Source organism: Neopelma chrysocephalum, unplaced genomic scaffold, assembly GCF_003984885.1.
Source record: "Neopelma chrysocephalum unplaced genomic scaffold, ASM398488v2 Primary Assembly neopelma1_79, whole genome shotgun sequence".
Lineage (NCBI taxonomy): Eukaryota > Metazoa > Chordata > Aves > Passeriformes > Pipridae > Neopelma > Neopelma chrysocephalum.
This window is the reverse complement of record NW_020897740.1, coordinates 5,578,710-5,594,676: the sequence shown is the minus strand read 5'-3', so window position 1 is coordinate 5,594,676 and position 15,967 is coordinate 5,578,710. Positions and strand designations below refer to the sequence as shown.

At 39.6% G+C, this 15,967-nt stretch overlaps 1 protein-coding gene across 1 annotated transcript in view; it reads left to right on the top strand.

The window, feature by feature from the left end:
- Window positions 1-15,967, top strand: part of SPATA5 (spermatogenesis associated 5) — a 167,958-nt gene that overhangs the window by 518 nt on the left and 151,473 nt on the right. The window contains exons 2-9 of the mRNA XM_027689951.1: window positions 113-237; window positions 632-789; window positions 2,676-2,734; window positions 3,835-4,458; window positions 6,645-6,774; window positions 7,410-7,466; window positions 8,194-8,317; window positions 9,631-9,886. Coding sequence (XP_027545752.1) covers window positions 113-237; window positions 632-789; window positions 2,676-2,734; window positions 3,835-4,458; window positions 6,645-6,774; window positions 7,410-7,466; window positions 8,194-8,317; window positions 9,631-9,886 — 1,533 coding nt within the window. The remainder of the gene's footprint in view (window positions 1-112; window positions 238-631; window positions 790-2,675; window positions 2,735-3,834; window positions 4,459-6,644; window positions 6,775-7,409; window positions 7,467-8,193; window positions 8,318-9,630; window positions 9,887-15,967) is intronic.

Below are 15,967 nucleotides of genomic sequence, written 5' to 3'. Positions count from 1 at the left end.
GGGGGCACCGTGAGGGCTGAGGCGGGGAGTTGTTGTACTGATTGGGGAGGGCGGGAAACGGTGGATTTAGCGGGGAGAAAAAACGACTATTTTTTCCCCCTAAAAACATCAGGAGACGACAAAGTCCCGAAAATGCTGCGCAGAACCCTGGCGCAGCTGTCGCTGAGCAGCATGAAGTCTGCGGAGCTCTGCATAGGGCGGCCGGCCCTGCTCACCTCAGCTGATGGGCGACAGGAGGTGAGACCCTTTCTTGCCCACATAAGGGCTTTTGCTGTGCTTTTCAGCGCTTTCCTTTTGTATTCAGTGGCACCAACACGGAACATGCATTGAGAAAGATGGTGAACATGCTCCTCCATGTTTTCTGTATGATATTTACATCTTCATTCTCAATGCTGGGAAAAGTCCATGCTGCTGGTTTTTTTTTTCAAAATACAACCGCTTCCTTCTTGGAGTGTCTTGAATCGTGTCTTAAGAGCTCAATGCTACTTGTATTTTGCTCTGTGGCACCAGGTTTTAACCTAATCCTTCTTCCCCTCAGCCCGTATTTTCGTAATAAAGTGTTGGTTAGCTTGACTGGAAATAGGGGATGGGGGGGAAATCTCAACTGACTTGCTTTGGAAACTCTTCCTAGGTCTGTACTGCGTGGCCCACTGCAGGCTTTCCAGGTGGGAAAATCGGGCTGAATGAAACCACACAGAAGAACCTGAAAGTAAATCCAGGTGATGGTGTCACTGTGCAGCCTGTGACTGGTGCAGTCATCCAGGCAGAGGAAGTCGATGTAAAGTTGAGGTATGGAACTTGTTATAGCCTTGTTGAAGAGAGTGATTTTTTTTTTTTTTTAACCACTTCCCTTCAAAACTTCAACTTTATATATGATGGTTTTGTGCTCTGCTTTTATTTACTGTTTGGTTTTTTTTAGGATTGGAAACTCTGAGGTATGTTTTTGAAATTGATCCAAAAAAGGGAATGAAAGGTACAAATCGCAGTTGTCTTAAAATCATGAATGCTCTGAGAAATCAGCAGTTTATTGATTTGCTGAATGATTTCCTATACTTATCATTCTAACACTTCACAGAGTCAACATTTGGGTTGATGCAGAATGTGATTATAGTTATTTCCTAAAGTTATTCTACAGTTGCTTTTGAAAGTGTCCCAGCACTTATATTTTTATAAATTAACATCACTTTCCTGTCAGACCTCTGTCTTCAAATATGGATATTTGGTTACAGAGGTGGTTGAAAACACACATTTTGTTAAAAAAACCCAACCCCATGATAAATTACATAATTAAAACTAATATATTTCTATTTCTCTATGTTAATATGCAATGCATTCTTTTTTTGAAGTTGTGACTTTTACAGAAATACAAGCTAAGAATGAGGTCAGAGGAATTGCATGTAGCTTTTGAAATATTTATGATTACTGTGATTTATTTTTCTTTTAGGAAACTGTTCCATAGCCAGAGTTTTCCCACTCAGTGAATCAAGAGTCAGGCTCTGAGGATTGTTTTACAGATGTACCTTCAGATTTTTAAGTCTCATAAATTACTGCTTTTCTAAAATTAGGAGAGAAAACATGAAAATTGTAATTGGTCTGTTTTAAGCCTGGTAATTTACTGCAAAACACGGTGTAAGAATATAAATTATTTAAAGAATGAACTGAAGTTCCATTATTTGAGTACTCCCTGGGTTTCTAGGTGTTTTGCAGGTGAAGTTTATTCTCTGCAAATCAACACCTCTGGGTACTGCTTGCATGCATAATTCAGCTTTTTCTTCCAGTTAAAAAATCCATCCCCAACTTCAGGCCCCAGCAACAACATTGAGTATGTACTTTACTCATCAGGAAAGGCCATGATATTTTAAGGGCTCTCCTTTAAATTAGCTTAATACAGCTCTTTCCCCCAAGTTCCTTTGTCGAGCAGTTGAATTGAGTAACGGGGTTTTATCTGCAGGTTTAGGGCTCCCCCCGTTGATCAAGCCTTGATTTGCAGCATCTGTGTCCCCTTTAAACGCCTTTGGTGCTGCTGCCGTTTTCCTCTTGGTGTGGTGCCTTTGAAGGCCGAGGTGTAAATGCTTAGAAAAGCTGTGGACTTTCTTCTGCGAAGTGGATGTAGTGAATCTTATCTGTTTAGTCACTTAATTAAATAAAAGACTAGAAAATGTTTTGTGGGGAAAACTTGTACTGTTTTGGTAGTGGATGTGCAGTGCTTGAGGCATGTGCACAGTTTTGCAGGTGCTCAAGGCACTGTTTTAAAAGATTTGCATGTGTGTTTGCAGGCCTTATCTGAATTTTTTTCAGTTCAGTAAATGTAGCAATGGCTGTTCTGCCTGGTGAGGTGAGAAGCCTGCATTGCATATTTGTGATCCTAAGAAACAATAAATCTAATTTAGCATTTTGTTAATTACAGCATTTTCTTTGGAAAAAAACACACCCAAACCCAAAAACCTAGCCCCAGATGAAATAGCTACACTTCTTTTGTTGCTGTGTGTGTAATATTTTCAGAGTTAAGATGTTGTTATTTGAAGACTGCTCATCCATCTTTTCTGTTTGTGGGGTTAAGTCATATACTGTAAAAGAGGTGATATTCATCATCCTGGTGCTTTAGTGCTGTGGTCTCTGGTTTGGTTTTGAAGTAGTTATTCCTTGGAAAAGTATTTTTTTCTTTCCTACCACAGGGACAAAGATGCTACCGTTAATGCCGAGGAAATGTCTGTGTGTCTGCTGAGAAACCTTGGTATGAGTTTTGCTGCTTCTCTTTTGCCTGTTCAATTTTCGTAGTAGGTCATCAAGTCTTGGTTAGAAGAGCCAATATTTTCCTCTTATGTTCTTAATCAAGGGCTTGTAGCAAAATAGGGGACGTTATTTTGTTCACACTTCATTTGGGCTAAATAATTTTGCCATGTTGTAAATGTGTAATTTGCATTAGTTGTGGCTCTATTCCTTCTGTCCATTATATTTTTGTCTGGTTCAAGTTAGGAGTGTTCAGCACTGATGGCCTTCTGGCTGATATTGTGATGCACTTCAGAGTTTACTTGCACTGTGAAGACAAGTGCAGTATGATACACTAAAACCAGGATAAAGTACCAGCATTAACCTGAAATCCCAGTCTCTGAATCTCTTTTTTATGTTGGTGGTAAATAAGTAAAATTACTCTTCATTGGGTGGTGGATAAACGTAAGTAAGGCAAAAAAAGAGAGGTAAGCTATTCAAGGTAGTGTTCCTCACTACAAATTGTTCTACTCAAAGGGAATCTTCTAGTCTAGGAATTAATAACATTATTGCTACACGAAGAAGCAGGAAACATGAACTGCATTCCAAATTTATGAGTTTGGCTGGAAATCTTGTTTATGCTTTTCCTTTTTTTTTTTTTGTGCCTGTAGGGTGTATTCAGATCACATTTTCTCATCTCTCTGTCAATGCACAGGCTAAAACCTGGCTTTTTTTAGGCCAATACTCTCAAAGAAAGTGGGTTAAACAAAATATTATGAGGTGCACAGCAAATACAAAACTTTTACTTCTTACAAAGGGAGATTATTGGAATTAATATTGTATGAAATTTAAAAGACTCAAATTAATGATGAGTTTAGTATGAGTGATTACATATGATGCTGGCAAATGTTTATCCAGTATGGTCTGCTTGTGTACAAAGGGATCATTCAAAGTACCTGAAATTACCTTGAAATTATGTTACTACCTTTGTTATGTTAATTAACAGCATTCTCTAAATGAATGATAAAGAATTATTCTGATGCAAGAATGTCTGAGTGTTACTGCTGCCAAAGTGGATTGAAATGTCACCTTCTTTGTCTTTTTTCTTCTTTAATCTTCTCATAGATGGGAAAATAGTTCTACCAGGAAACCTCTTGGCTTTCACTTTCTATGGCAAACTGTGCAACATTGTGGTGATGAGAGTGAAAGGAACCAATGGTGCAGAGCTGAGTGCCCAGGGCAGCGCCATTCCCAGTGACCCAGACCCTGAGAGATCTGATTTGGAGACAAGTGCCTTAGATTTGTCCCTACAGCTCGGCAGGATGGACATTGGTGATAGTCCAGGGGTTGCATCTTTGAGCACACCAAGCAAACCAATGGATCCAGGCTCACCAGTTACACCCAGTTCTGTGACAGCCAGTGGTCCAGACTCTGGTCAGGGAGAGAAAACCTACAGCAAAGGAGATGGTGCAGACCTTGCCGAGGATTTGGAGCTGCCTGGGAAAAGCAGCAGTGAGGGACTCCCAATAACGGGCAAAACTGGAGCAATTAGCAATACAGACTCTTTTTATTTCATTTCTTCAAGAACTAGGATCAATTTTATAGAACCCAGGACCAGTGTAGCAGAAGATGGCGATTGTGAGTCCCGAGTCACCTATGACATGATAGGAGGTTTGAGCAACCAGCTCAGAACTATTAGAGAAACAGTTGAACTGCCCTTGAAGCAACCTGAGCTGTTCAAGAGTTACGGTATGATGCCTAAAGAGTTGGTTTTCTTCATTTGATACCAGTTTTCTTCTTTGACTTTTTAAAAAAAAAAACAAAACAACACAAAAACCAAAACCAAAACAAACCCCAAAAAACCAAAACCACCACAAATTATCCCAGGAGTATGCACTGACTTTTATGTAACACTGACCTGGTATAGTTGTGTGTCCAAACAATGTCAAGCTGCTCTATAATTATACTGTATGGGTACTGTGAAGATGTTACAATGAGTTTGTGTGAAAAATAGGTGAGCAGGGAAGAAATGTGTGTCTGTACAAAAATTCAGGCATGCATAACCGGAATTTTTGGCAAATAGGAAAGACTTCTTTGCTTGGGTGTTTGAAAGGTGCAATTGTTTGAGTTGTCATAAGATTTTAATTAATTTTGGTAGAGTCAGTTATTGATAGTTTTTAAATGGAGAAAAAGTCAGATTAGTTCTTCTGCTGTTTTTATCCCTGGTTGTAGGCTTCCTGCAAAATTTTCAGGAAGTCTTTGAGGCTGTTTACTCCAACTCTTCAGTGTATGAGGAGTTTGAGTCCTTCCTGTGTGAATTGCAGGGTGGAAAAATGAATATGATTACAGTTGCCATATATAAAGTTATATCTAACATATATATGAACTCAGAGGATTTTTGTGACAAAGCTAAAACTGTACTGTGTATTTATCACAAATGGATATGTACCTTGTCTAGGTGTGCATCGCTGTGAGATAGGGCTCTTACCTATAAACATTGCTTTAATATCATGTCTTTGAGGCTTTTTATTTCTCTGCCTTTACCTCTTCCCACACACACACTCTGGAGGAGGTGATTCCAGCTGGGACAGTTTCCATAACACACAGGTGGCTCTTTCTCGGCCGTGATCCCCAGGTGTCAGTGGGGTGGTCTGAGGCATCTTCATCTGTGTGTGCCCCAGCTTAATTTGGTCCAGCCTCAGCATCACCACGTGGTTTTGTGTTAGCACAAAGTTGGCTTCAGTGTCAGCATTCTTCATACCCGGTCCCAAAAGTGCTTGAGCAGATTCCCTACTAATTACGTGCTAGATGATGATGTTTCCTCAGCAGTTACAAACCTTTAGTAACCATCCAAACGTTGTGAGTCCTTGTCTGCTCGCGGGGAGCGAGCCTGGCAATGAGGTGAGCCTGTGGTTCCACAGTTCCGTTTCTTGCCCGTGCCAGAAACGCCACAGGAGGGAGCAGCTCATGCTTTAATTGGACTGCTCTGAGGGAACCTGCTGCTGAAGACACTTTTACTTCCATCCTCTGTCAGCTGGCAGATAATTTTTTTCTTTTCAAGTGTATTAGTTTCTAAGATTCAGACTTGTGGCATCATTCCCTGTCTGATTCCCAGTCCCCACCTGATGTTTCTTTGGTTGTGTTTCACCAATGTCTTTTTTGCCAAGGGCAATCCTTTGTCAAACACTTGTCTCTGCTTTTTGCTTTCTAATTTTTCACCTTCTGATTTTGGCTTTGTGCCCATTTAATTTGGCTTTGCTGGTCTGGAACTTGTTTTGGTGCTTTGGCTCTTTACCTGGGATCATAATAGTACCTTTGTGCAGTTACCTGTATTTTCTGTCCAGCTCTAACTGCACTCAGCAGTACCTTATGTGCTGTGCCTGAATATTTCTTTTAGGCTCTTAACATTTGCCATTAAATAGACAAATTCACCCTTTTGATGTGTGTTTTTCATCTTCTTGCAAGTATTCTTGAATGAAGCCTCAGAGTATTTCTGAAATTCTTTTCAAGTGTTAAAGAGAAGTGGTTTTCTGATGTTGGAAGTTTGATGTAATGACACTGTAAGAATCATTAATAACTTAAAGTCTATTCATGGATGTTAGGTACTCAGTCCAATAATGTCTTAGAAAAAACCACAACACACATAGGGAAACTGAAAAATGCAATTATTTAAGGAGTTGTTTTTTGAACAGAATCTTTTAGACTTTAAAAATAAAAACCGTGGATGTATGTCCCACATAAGAGTGATCTATTCACTGAAAGCCTTTAGCAGACGTGTCGTTTTATCACGATGACACGTCTGTTAAAGAAGTTAATGCTGAGGTCAGATTTATTGGTAATAACTGGGATGGTGAAACGTGCAAGTACAGGTTTAGTCTGGCATTTCTCACAAGTAACTTCTTTTTCTCTGTTTGTGTGCATGTGCTTGTCCAAAGGAATCCCTCCTCCTCGAGGAGTGCTGTTATATGGCCCTCCAGGTACCGGGAAGACTCTGATTGCCAAAGCCATCGCAAATGAGGTTGGCGCTCACGTTACTGTTATTAATGGGCCTGAAATAATAAGCAAGTAAGTCCACCCATTTTATTTTCATTAATTCTATAAATATATCAGCCCAAAATCTGTCCTGGCATCTCTCCAGCGGGGATAGATGTGGTATTGGCTATGGGCTGTCTGCCCAAAGGAGTCAAAAACAAGCAAGAAGGGGTTTTCTCAAGCAGGGCTTTTGTTTCTTTTTGTATTTAAAGAGGTTTATTGGACTTGGCTAAGAAATTTGTGTAAGGCCCGGACTAAATTAAAGAGGGGACTGGAACTGCATCTGCAATTGTGCGTGGGTTAGTTCTGCAACAAGAAGAGTAACTTGTTAAACCATATTTGCAGTTAAGATGCCACTGCACAGATTACTGTCTCCAGGGCACTAACTGTTTATTGTTCTTTAAAAGTGTAGATAAAATGGTTTCTAACACAGAAAAAAAAGTTTCCCTTTAATCTTTTTTGTAGTTACTAGATGGTTCTATCTTGGCCTTAATTTCTTGTCCTTGTGGAAATACAGTTTGTTGTAGATCTACATTTACTTTGGGACTCTGAAAGTGTGTGCTGTGGCCTTTCTGGAATGCCTCAGCAGTGATTTCCCCCCTCCCCCCAATTGACTTTCGAAAAGACTAAAAAAATGATTTTTTATTAAAATATTTTAATTATTATAGGTTTTATGGGGAGTCTGAATCGAGGTTACGTCAGATCTTCGCTGAAGCCTCTCTGTGGTACGTTCTTCTGGGTGATTTTATTTGCAGTATCTGTTCCAGCCTTAATGTTCTTAGAAGAAAAACATTTGCAGGAATCTTTGAGTTTGTAACTTTTTCCTGCAGTGGTTTCTAAAAGGAAATAAATTTGTTTATACAGAGCTTAGCTAGAAGGAAGGCAGTGAAATTCTAGTCTGCCTATTAAATAAATCCTTTTGGACGCTGCCCTTTTCAAGGGGCTGTTACAGACAGTGCCAAATCGCTCACTCTGTGTTGTCAGTGTACTGTACCCTTGTTTCAACAGGTGGAAGCAGGAGCCAGAGTTTCACCTGGATCCAAGTTTTTCTGTCTGGTTTTATCTTTGGAGACTAACATAGCCCTGTGCTGAGGCATGGAAGTGAGTCTGAGTGTTGGTACTGGATATAGCATGCCTCTGGAGTAGGGAGGCGTTCTGCCCAAATTTATTAGACCTGGTTAAGGCAGGTTTTAGGCTTCCAGGTGATGGGTGTTCCTAATACATGAGCAAAAGGCTGTTGCATACTGAAGGTATTAGTTCTCTAACGTATTAGTCGTTTTAGTTTTCTCTTTATTCAAGGTTGAAACTTGTAGCTGCCTAAAGGAATTGGATAGTTGTTAGTTTTTCTAGGAACTGCACTTTTTCCATGAACAGCTTTGCACTTCTCTGCCTTGGTGTTTTAAATCTTCCCGAGCACCTTAACGTTTTTTTCCTTTTTTGTTTTCCCCCCAGTCGCCCCTCAATTATATTTATAGATGAGCTGGATGCACTCTGTCCAAAGAGAGAAGGGGCTCAGAATGAAGTGGAAAAGAGAGTTGTTGCTTCATTGCTGACGTTAATGGATGGCATTGGCTCAGTAAGTCGACTGTATTGAGACAATTAATGTGTATGTGCACTCGCTGAACAAAACGATTTTGCTTCTACAGCGGAGCCAATTTTAGATGTGTCATTTGGGGGGAAAGAAAACAGGCTTAGTTGAGACTTTATATAGTAATGTAATGCTTTTTTGGGTGCTAAGCAGAAGATGTAGGAGGGGAACGTCTCCTGATAACTGAGATTAAAAACAAGTGAGTTTCTTCCATTCACTGCCTCTCCTTTGCCTTCTCCCCCTCTCGTACTTTTGGAGATCAAACTGAAATTTCAGTAATAGCCCATCACTGATCTAAGCCAGGTATTATTAATTGCTCTGAAATCAAAGTTATCAAAATGCTTCTGGTCATAGGTAGGCTGCATGATTAAAGGCAATAGCAGCTATTTCAAGATTACCATAATAATATTTAGGACATAAACAAAAGCCTGCTAAAGGAGCAGTAAACGTAATAGAGTATGTTATGGATTAAGCCCATGAAGTTTGCCAATCTCTCATCAATTATTTTATGATTATTAGCAGGAAAGATGAAAGAAACCTGTCCAGAGTATGAAAATAATTTGCTGCTGTTTATGTAATCTGCAAGTTTCTAATTATTTTCCTGCATGAGCATTTGAGTTGCCCAGTCTGGAGCTGGTCACAGGCAGAAGAACGTGTTTTCTGATGGCAAAGGCTGATGGATAGTCTTCCTGGAAAAAGTGCTTCATTCACAAAAAGAGAATGACACTGCAAGAGACCTCCTAGCTGCTCTTGCCTTGTTCTACATGGGCAAAAGCAGAGCTTGAAGAAATTGGTTAGGATTTTTGACCTTGCTTTTCGTACTGAACCTACAGAAGGCTTTATAACCTCCTGTCTCTGCTGGTTTTGATACCTTAACTGCTCTGTTTCCCAACCTTGTTTGTTCAAGGTCTGCTGATGCCATTCTGTTCTTGTGCCAATGCTACATTTTAGCTTAAACACTTCTTTTTCTTTACGTGGTTCTTGCTTTCTTGATATGGGAAAGCAGGTTCTTGGGGATTCAGGTGGGAGACACTGGGATGAGAGTATCTTGGAGTAGTTTCTGTTGTATTATCTGTCTGTTCATGCAGCCTATAGTATTCCTAAATTGCAATTAGGGATGGGCTGGATGGGATAATTGATGGGCTTTATAATCTAAAAGGTTTGAGAGCTAGCATCAGGATTCCAGTGTGTATAGTAGTTGGAAGAGTAAGCAAGAAGTATGTTTATAAGCTGCATGGCGTTCAGTGACTTAATTAAATTGTATTTTAAAAATAACATTTTGCGTTGTTTGATGCCTTCAGGAAGGCAGTGAAGGGCAGCTCTTGGTGCTTGGGGCCACCAATCGCCCCCATGCTCTGGATGCAGCTCTGCGCAGACCTGGGCGTTTCGACAAAGAGATAGAAATCGGAATTCCCAATGCCCAGGACCGCCTGGACATACTCCAGAAGCTTCTCAGGAAGGTTCCCCATTCGCTCACAGAGGCGGAGTTGGTGCAGCTGGCTGATAATGCACATGGTTATGTGGGTGCAGACTTAGCAGCCTTGTGCAAGGAGGCAGGTAAGGCTTTGTTTATCTTATTTAGGATCTTACTTTACAGTTAGTCTCTTTATTAAAAAAAAAAAATGTAAAAAATCTGTACCAATAGCTTTTGAGACGATGTTTTCTTAATTTTTGTGTCGAAAATGCAGCCAAGTGTGGAATATGAGGAGCACCAGTCTGCTCCTGGGCACATCAGAAAAATTCTTTGAGTATTAGTAGCTTTTAAAATCTAATGTTAAGATGAGTAACCCTGGGGAATCCCCTGTGCTATTTCTAGCATATTACATAGCTCCCTGTCTCTCGGTAAGCCAATGGTTTAGGGAGTTCACTGACATCCCTAAGAGTTTATCTACTCTAGAGCCTATCTCTTCCAGACAAAAATGCCAGGCTACACAGCTTGTCCTGCGGGTCCTTGTCCCCAGGATGTGGAGACTGTGGCCCTCAGTGGTGTTTACTGTGTCTCCCTTCCCTGTTTTGTGCCTTGTATTTCATTTTCCTGCAGATGAGGACCTTGTGGCAGGGGGACTGTTATGTAGTGGAGCTGGGAGAGGTGGAGAATGCTGAGCTGGGGGGCTGGAAAGTGTCCCTTGGCCTCTGGAACAGGCATAGCCCTGGAGAATTATGCAGCCAGAGTTCAGTATGTTCCAGAAAATACTTCACCATGAGTTCACCTCTGTTTCCTTTGGATGAAATATGAAAAGTACTCTCTATCAGTTCTTACATTTTGCTAGTTCTAGCAATTCTAGTGTCTATGTGGTTTAAGTGTTAGACCTTAAATCTGCCCATGAGCAGCCTTTTAAAACAGCCTAGTCAAAAATATGACTCTCCAGCTCTGCTTATGCATATTTTCTCCCTTATGGTTCACACATAAGTTTGCTGCATGTGCTGGGTACTTCTCTTTCCTTTGGCACTGGGACAGCTGCTTGTGGCAGTGACACAGAGCATGGATAATTCTTGCATTGGAATTAACTATGAAGATGGCAGAAGTTTTAATGGGGTGATGGCACCTGGAACAGTAAGGTTTTTACTTGCCAGCTTCTGGAAATTTTAAGGGATGGTTCTCAAATATGAATTTGTGGACTCTTCTATGGATCAAGAAGAAAAAAGTCTGTAGAGACACAGACTACTCATTTTATAGTGGTCTTCTATTGACTTCAGTTGTGTTTTAAGCTCTGTTTGAAGTTAGAAAACATTATTTTTTTCCTGTTTGTATATATTTGTTTTAAAAAAAGATAAACTCAGTTTTTATTTTCCTTCCCCTGTGTTTTTGGAAGCCTGTCAGTCTGCCTGTGTCACAGGACTCACACAGTAAACACTTAACTAATGTAATCTGAAGTTTTCAGTGAAAAGTGTTTTGGTTTCAATTCCAAACATGACCCAGCCTAGGCTTTAGTTGTGCATGTGCACATGGATTCTGGACACTTCATAATCCAGCTGCAAATAGATTCTATTTACCCACTTCATGAGGCCCTTTTAGAAAATCAATTTTGAATGTTGTGCAGATTGAACATTACATGTGTTGTAACGTGTTGGCATCTGCCAGGACATGCTGTTATCTGGGAGCTTTGCATCCAAAGGCAGTGCTGGGAATGAGGGAAGAAGGATGTCTCCTTTCTGTTGATCTTCTTTCCTGAAGCTGGAATCCATGCTGTTAAATATCCTTGTCGTTTCTTAACTTGGAGTGACCTCTGCTGGGGAAAATGCAGTCCAGCGCCGTTTCAGTCTTTGCAGCCCACGTGAATTTTTCCTTTGCAAAGAGTCGCAAATTCTGTCAAAGTGTTGCATAAACTCAGTGCAAGTTGCTCGTTTTTAAGGAGTTTTCTTAGATTCTTTTTTTCTGATTAAGCTCTTGGTATCTATATTTCATGTTAAATTTTCAACACCTTGTAAAATATTAGAGCTTTTCACTGAAGTTTTCACTATGTTTTATAACATGCTATTTCTCCTCAGCAGAGCAAGATTATTCCATATGGCACATTTTCCAGTGTTTTGTCTAGTCTGGTGTGTTGTTCAAGCAAAGGGCTTCTGTTGCTTCACTTGAGAAGCTGTGCTGTAGGCCAAGCTTGCTTGCTGTCCAAGAATGCTCTCTGATATTCAGCCTAAGTTTTCCTTGTTTAGTTTTATCCCATTATTTCTATTTACATCCTTGTATAACACGTTTGCTCTCCCTCCTTAGTGTTTACACCCTTCAGATATCTCTGGGCTGTTCTCATGTCCCCTACCTCCTCATTCATTACTGAGCCAAACTATAAATATTTAGCTCTTTTAATCTTTCCTCATAAATAAGTGCTTCCTGCCTTCCGAGAAATTATGTTGATTTTCTCTGAACTGCCTCCAGTTTGTCAATAACCTTTTGGTAAAGTAGGGCTTAGAATTGAACATAGTATTTCATATATGTTACAGCATAAAACAGGGTACAAACATACAATTGAGTTGGTCTTACCAAAATGCTGGTAAGAGTTCTTGAACAAATTTTAAGGTTACTTGTGCCACTTTCAGACTTGATGAGTGTGTATGTACAGAAAAAGGATTTCAGAACTTAGAGTCCTTAGAAAAAGGATTTCAGAACCCAGAAATACATGTTTAATTTTTGGTATGAGATTACTGTTGCTTGCTGATTGTGTTGCTCTTGTGGTCTGTGGGAGACTTTCAAGTCTTCCTTACCCCTTCTATATCTTTAGGTATTTCATATGTGGCTGGAAAGCCTGAAAGTTTACAAGCTAAAGATGTTTACATTCTCAGTACGAAGTTTAGATCATTTCCAGAGGACTCATCATTCCTTATCTTTCTACTTCAACTCTGTTTTTTTAACACATGTATTGTGTATATACTGCTTATATAAACCAAGGGTGTAGTAATTATTGTAAGATGGTAAAGGTAGTATTTGTAGGGCTATGACAGACAAACCTTTTGCGTCTCTAGGTTTCCTAATTTGCTCCATTACAAAAGCTTTGAAGTTTGTCTTCTATATAATTCTGAAGATCATATGTTAATGAAAAGTAAATAGCTATTGTAGAATTAAACATATTCCAACTCTTTTCTTGGCAGAAGTCGTTTGTTCTCCAGTGCAAGATTTGGTTAGTGGTACTTCTGGGGTCAGACAGGAAACTTTTCTGTTCTGTTCAGCAACTCTGTGCACATTCATGGAAGTTTTTAGGAAGTTTGTGGAGGCTGTAATGTTCAGCTTGCCCTCAAAGTTTCTTGACCCCCATGTATATAAGTGTGTACAGAATTATGGTGCGGTGTGTGCTGGAATGGGCAGGGAGGAAAGGTGGACAAGAAACCTGGAAAACCTGTGCTCTGGACTTTTCCAAACAGGATATTATGACCAAAACCCATGACACCTTTACATAGAGATGCTTGTAGTGATCAGTTAAGAGTGTTTTTACTTGATCTGCTGAGTATATAAAATATTACTGGATTTTTCTTCCAATACCTTCTTTTCCTCTGCTAAAGGTACAGTTCCAGCCTCTCACAAAATGAAACCACAAAACTTTGTGATTTCTTAGGAAAAACACTGGGTATGAAACTTGCAGTATTTGTTGTAAGAGTTGACAAGGAGGTGACAGACATCAACTCTGTGCATCTATCTCAACCTTAATTGTTGTGCTTGGTGCCCTTGAGAACCTGTTGCTTCTCATTTATTTACTTTACCGTGTGGTCTCTTATTAATTCCCTAAAAAATATAATGTTTTTAATTTATCAGCAAAGATAAGCACTGCACTTTAAAAAAAAAAAAAAAAACAAAAAACATATGAAATGTTAATTATGTAGCAGGGACATGAATGGTATAAACTGTACTGAATGTTAGAAGATGCTTAGCAACAAAGGTTTCCAAATATAGCAATTTATTATAAACTTATCCTTCTATGGCTGCCTGTAGCATTTCAAGAGGGTGAATATAAATATAGCTTGATTTCTTCAAGAAGTGGGTTCAGTCATATTGTTTACAGAGAAAGGAAGTATTTGCTTTGTAACTCTTAGGATTTATCTTGAACATCCTTGTTCATTACACATAATTTCAGTGCGCTGATATAAAACACTTGGACTGTGATAAGATAGCATCATGAGGAGAGGAAGAACAAATGGCTTTGTTTAAATACTGCTCTCTCTTGGAATAACAGGGATTTGCTTCCAGTGAGGATGCTGCGTTGCAACCACAGAGACTTCTGTGAAAGAAGCACTCATTGCTTTGTTGTGTGTCAAAGGTTTTTTTTAAGTTGCATGAATGTGATACAGTTAAAGGTGTCACCCTGCTTAGGTTTAGGATTAGAATGGTTTATGGTTTGTTACAAAAAATCTTAAAGAAACAAGGAATTGAGTTGTATCTCTGACAGGTGTGAATCAGCATTACTCTGCTCAGTCTGTGAAGCTGCTTGCACAGGCACATGATGTGGTCTGTTGTCTTATGTTCATAATTCTGAGTCCTGTTGTTTGCAGAAGTTATTGTCCATATTATTCATTTGCCCCTTTAATTACCCCTGTGTCCTGATGAATCACACAGCTAGGATGGAGAGTCTTTATGCTGTTTAATCCACAGCTCTGTATATTGATTTTATGTAGATATTAGATTTGTAAAGGTGTAATTTATATATGAGGATATTGTACTTGGCTTTTTTTGGAGCTGAGAAACTTCCTGCTGTATCTTTTACAACCTTAAAAAAAAAGCTTCTGAAATCCACTTGCATTAAAAATAAGAATTAAAAAAAATTGGTCAACTGAAGGACTGTCTCTTAGGGGTTTTTTTGTTTTTTTCCCTGTAATGGATGGGGAAGTAAATTCCCCTGAAAACCAGGAATGTCTCTTTGTTAGATGTATGCGGGGGTTTTTTTTCCCCCCAAGCTTCTGCAGATTTGGTAGCCTGGCCACCTGCAGGAAACATGAACCGTGTGGGCTGCTGTGATTAACAGTGGGTCTCTGTGCACCCCGAGGACCAGCCTCTGACAGGGCTTTCAGTTACACAAATGCTGCCTTCAAGATGTGGCTTCTCAGCCTCGTGTCTCAAATCGGGCTCTTCATTTCAGCTCAGTCACAGTCTGGATGAAACAGCCCAGTGTTAGGGCATCAAGAATATCTCTCCTTTCTTTAAGCTGTAAAAATTCAGTCTGAACCTTTCCCAACACGATTTGGACCTGAGTTCTGCTGGGAGCATACCGCAAATGTAGATGTTTTCCTTGGATTACGATCCTAAATGTAGGAATGTGGGCTGACATACTTCAGAGTGTAGATTTTGACAAAAGCAGTGGATGACCGAGGCAATGGGATTGTTTGTTTTGCAGGGTGGTTTGTTTTGAAATTAAGTGATTTCAGTTACAGATTTGAAAGGGAAAACACACTGTAATTATTTTATTTCCTTATTTGTAGCTCTGATAAAGATTGAAGCTGTGCTGCTGCAAGCAATCTGCTATTGCATTCCCTCACTGACATGGTTCCCATGGGACACTCAAAATGAGGTGGGAAAGGCCACTTGCCTTTTCATGAAAAGGTCATGTAAGAAACGTGGGAGTTTTGGGAATATTAATAACACATATAGTCAGATGGTCAATACCAAAAAAAGTGTCCTTATGAAATGGAGAGATTTCTGCAAAAAGGGCAACAGAGGCTCAGAATGATGTGATGACTTTTGTGCAGAAGTTGCTACATCTGGATGCTGCCTCTTGGAAGAGATGCTGGTTCACATTATGTTGGTTTTTGTAGCTACTTTTTCTTATATAAAATATTTGGCCTTTTTTGTTGTTTTTGTTTTGGTTTAGTTTTTGCTTGTTTTGTAATGGTACTTGATTTTTGGTTTTGCACGAGGGACGTTGCACTTTACTGCAGTTGGGGCATGTGAACTTTTGGTTTTCATCATAACTAATTTTAAGTGTGTGTTTATCCAACAGTGGCTTGCAGTTAATTGGATGGTGGGGTTGCTGACTTCATACACACAGTTGTGGGTTGAGTACTTAAATATCTGTTTAGAGCACATCCCATTCTGTCTGCTGATATTTATATAGGCAGGAAATAAGGAATATTTTCAGGAGAGTTGATCAATAACTGTTACTAATATTTTAAATTAACCTTCTTGGCAGATAGTCACCATGTTCTTGCTTCTGCAGC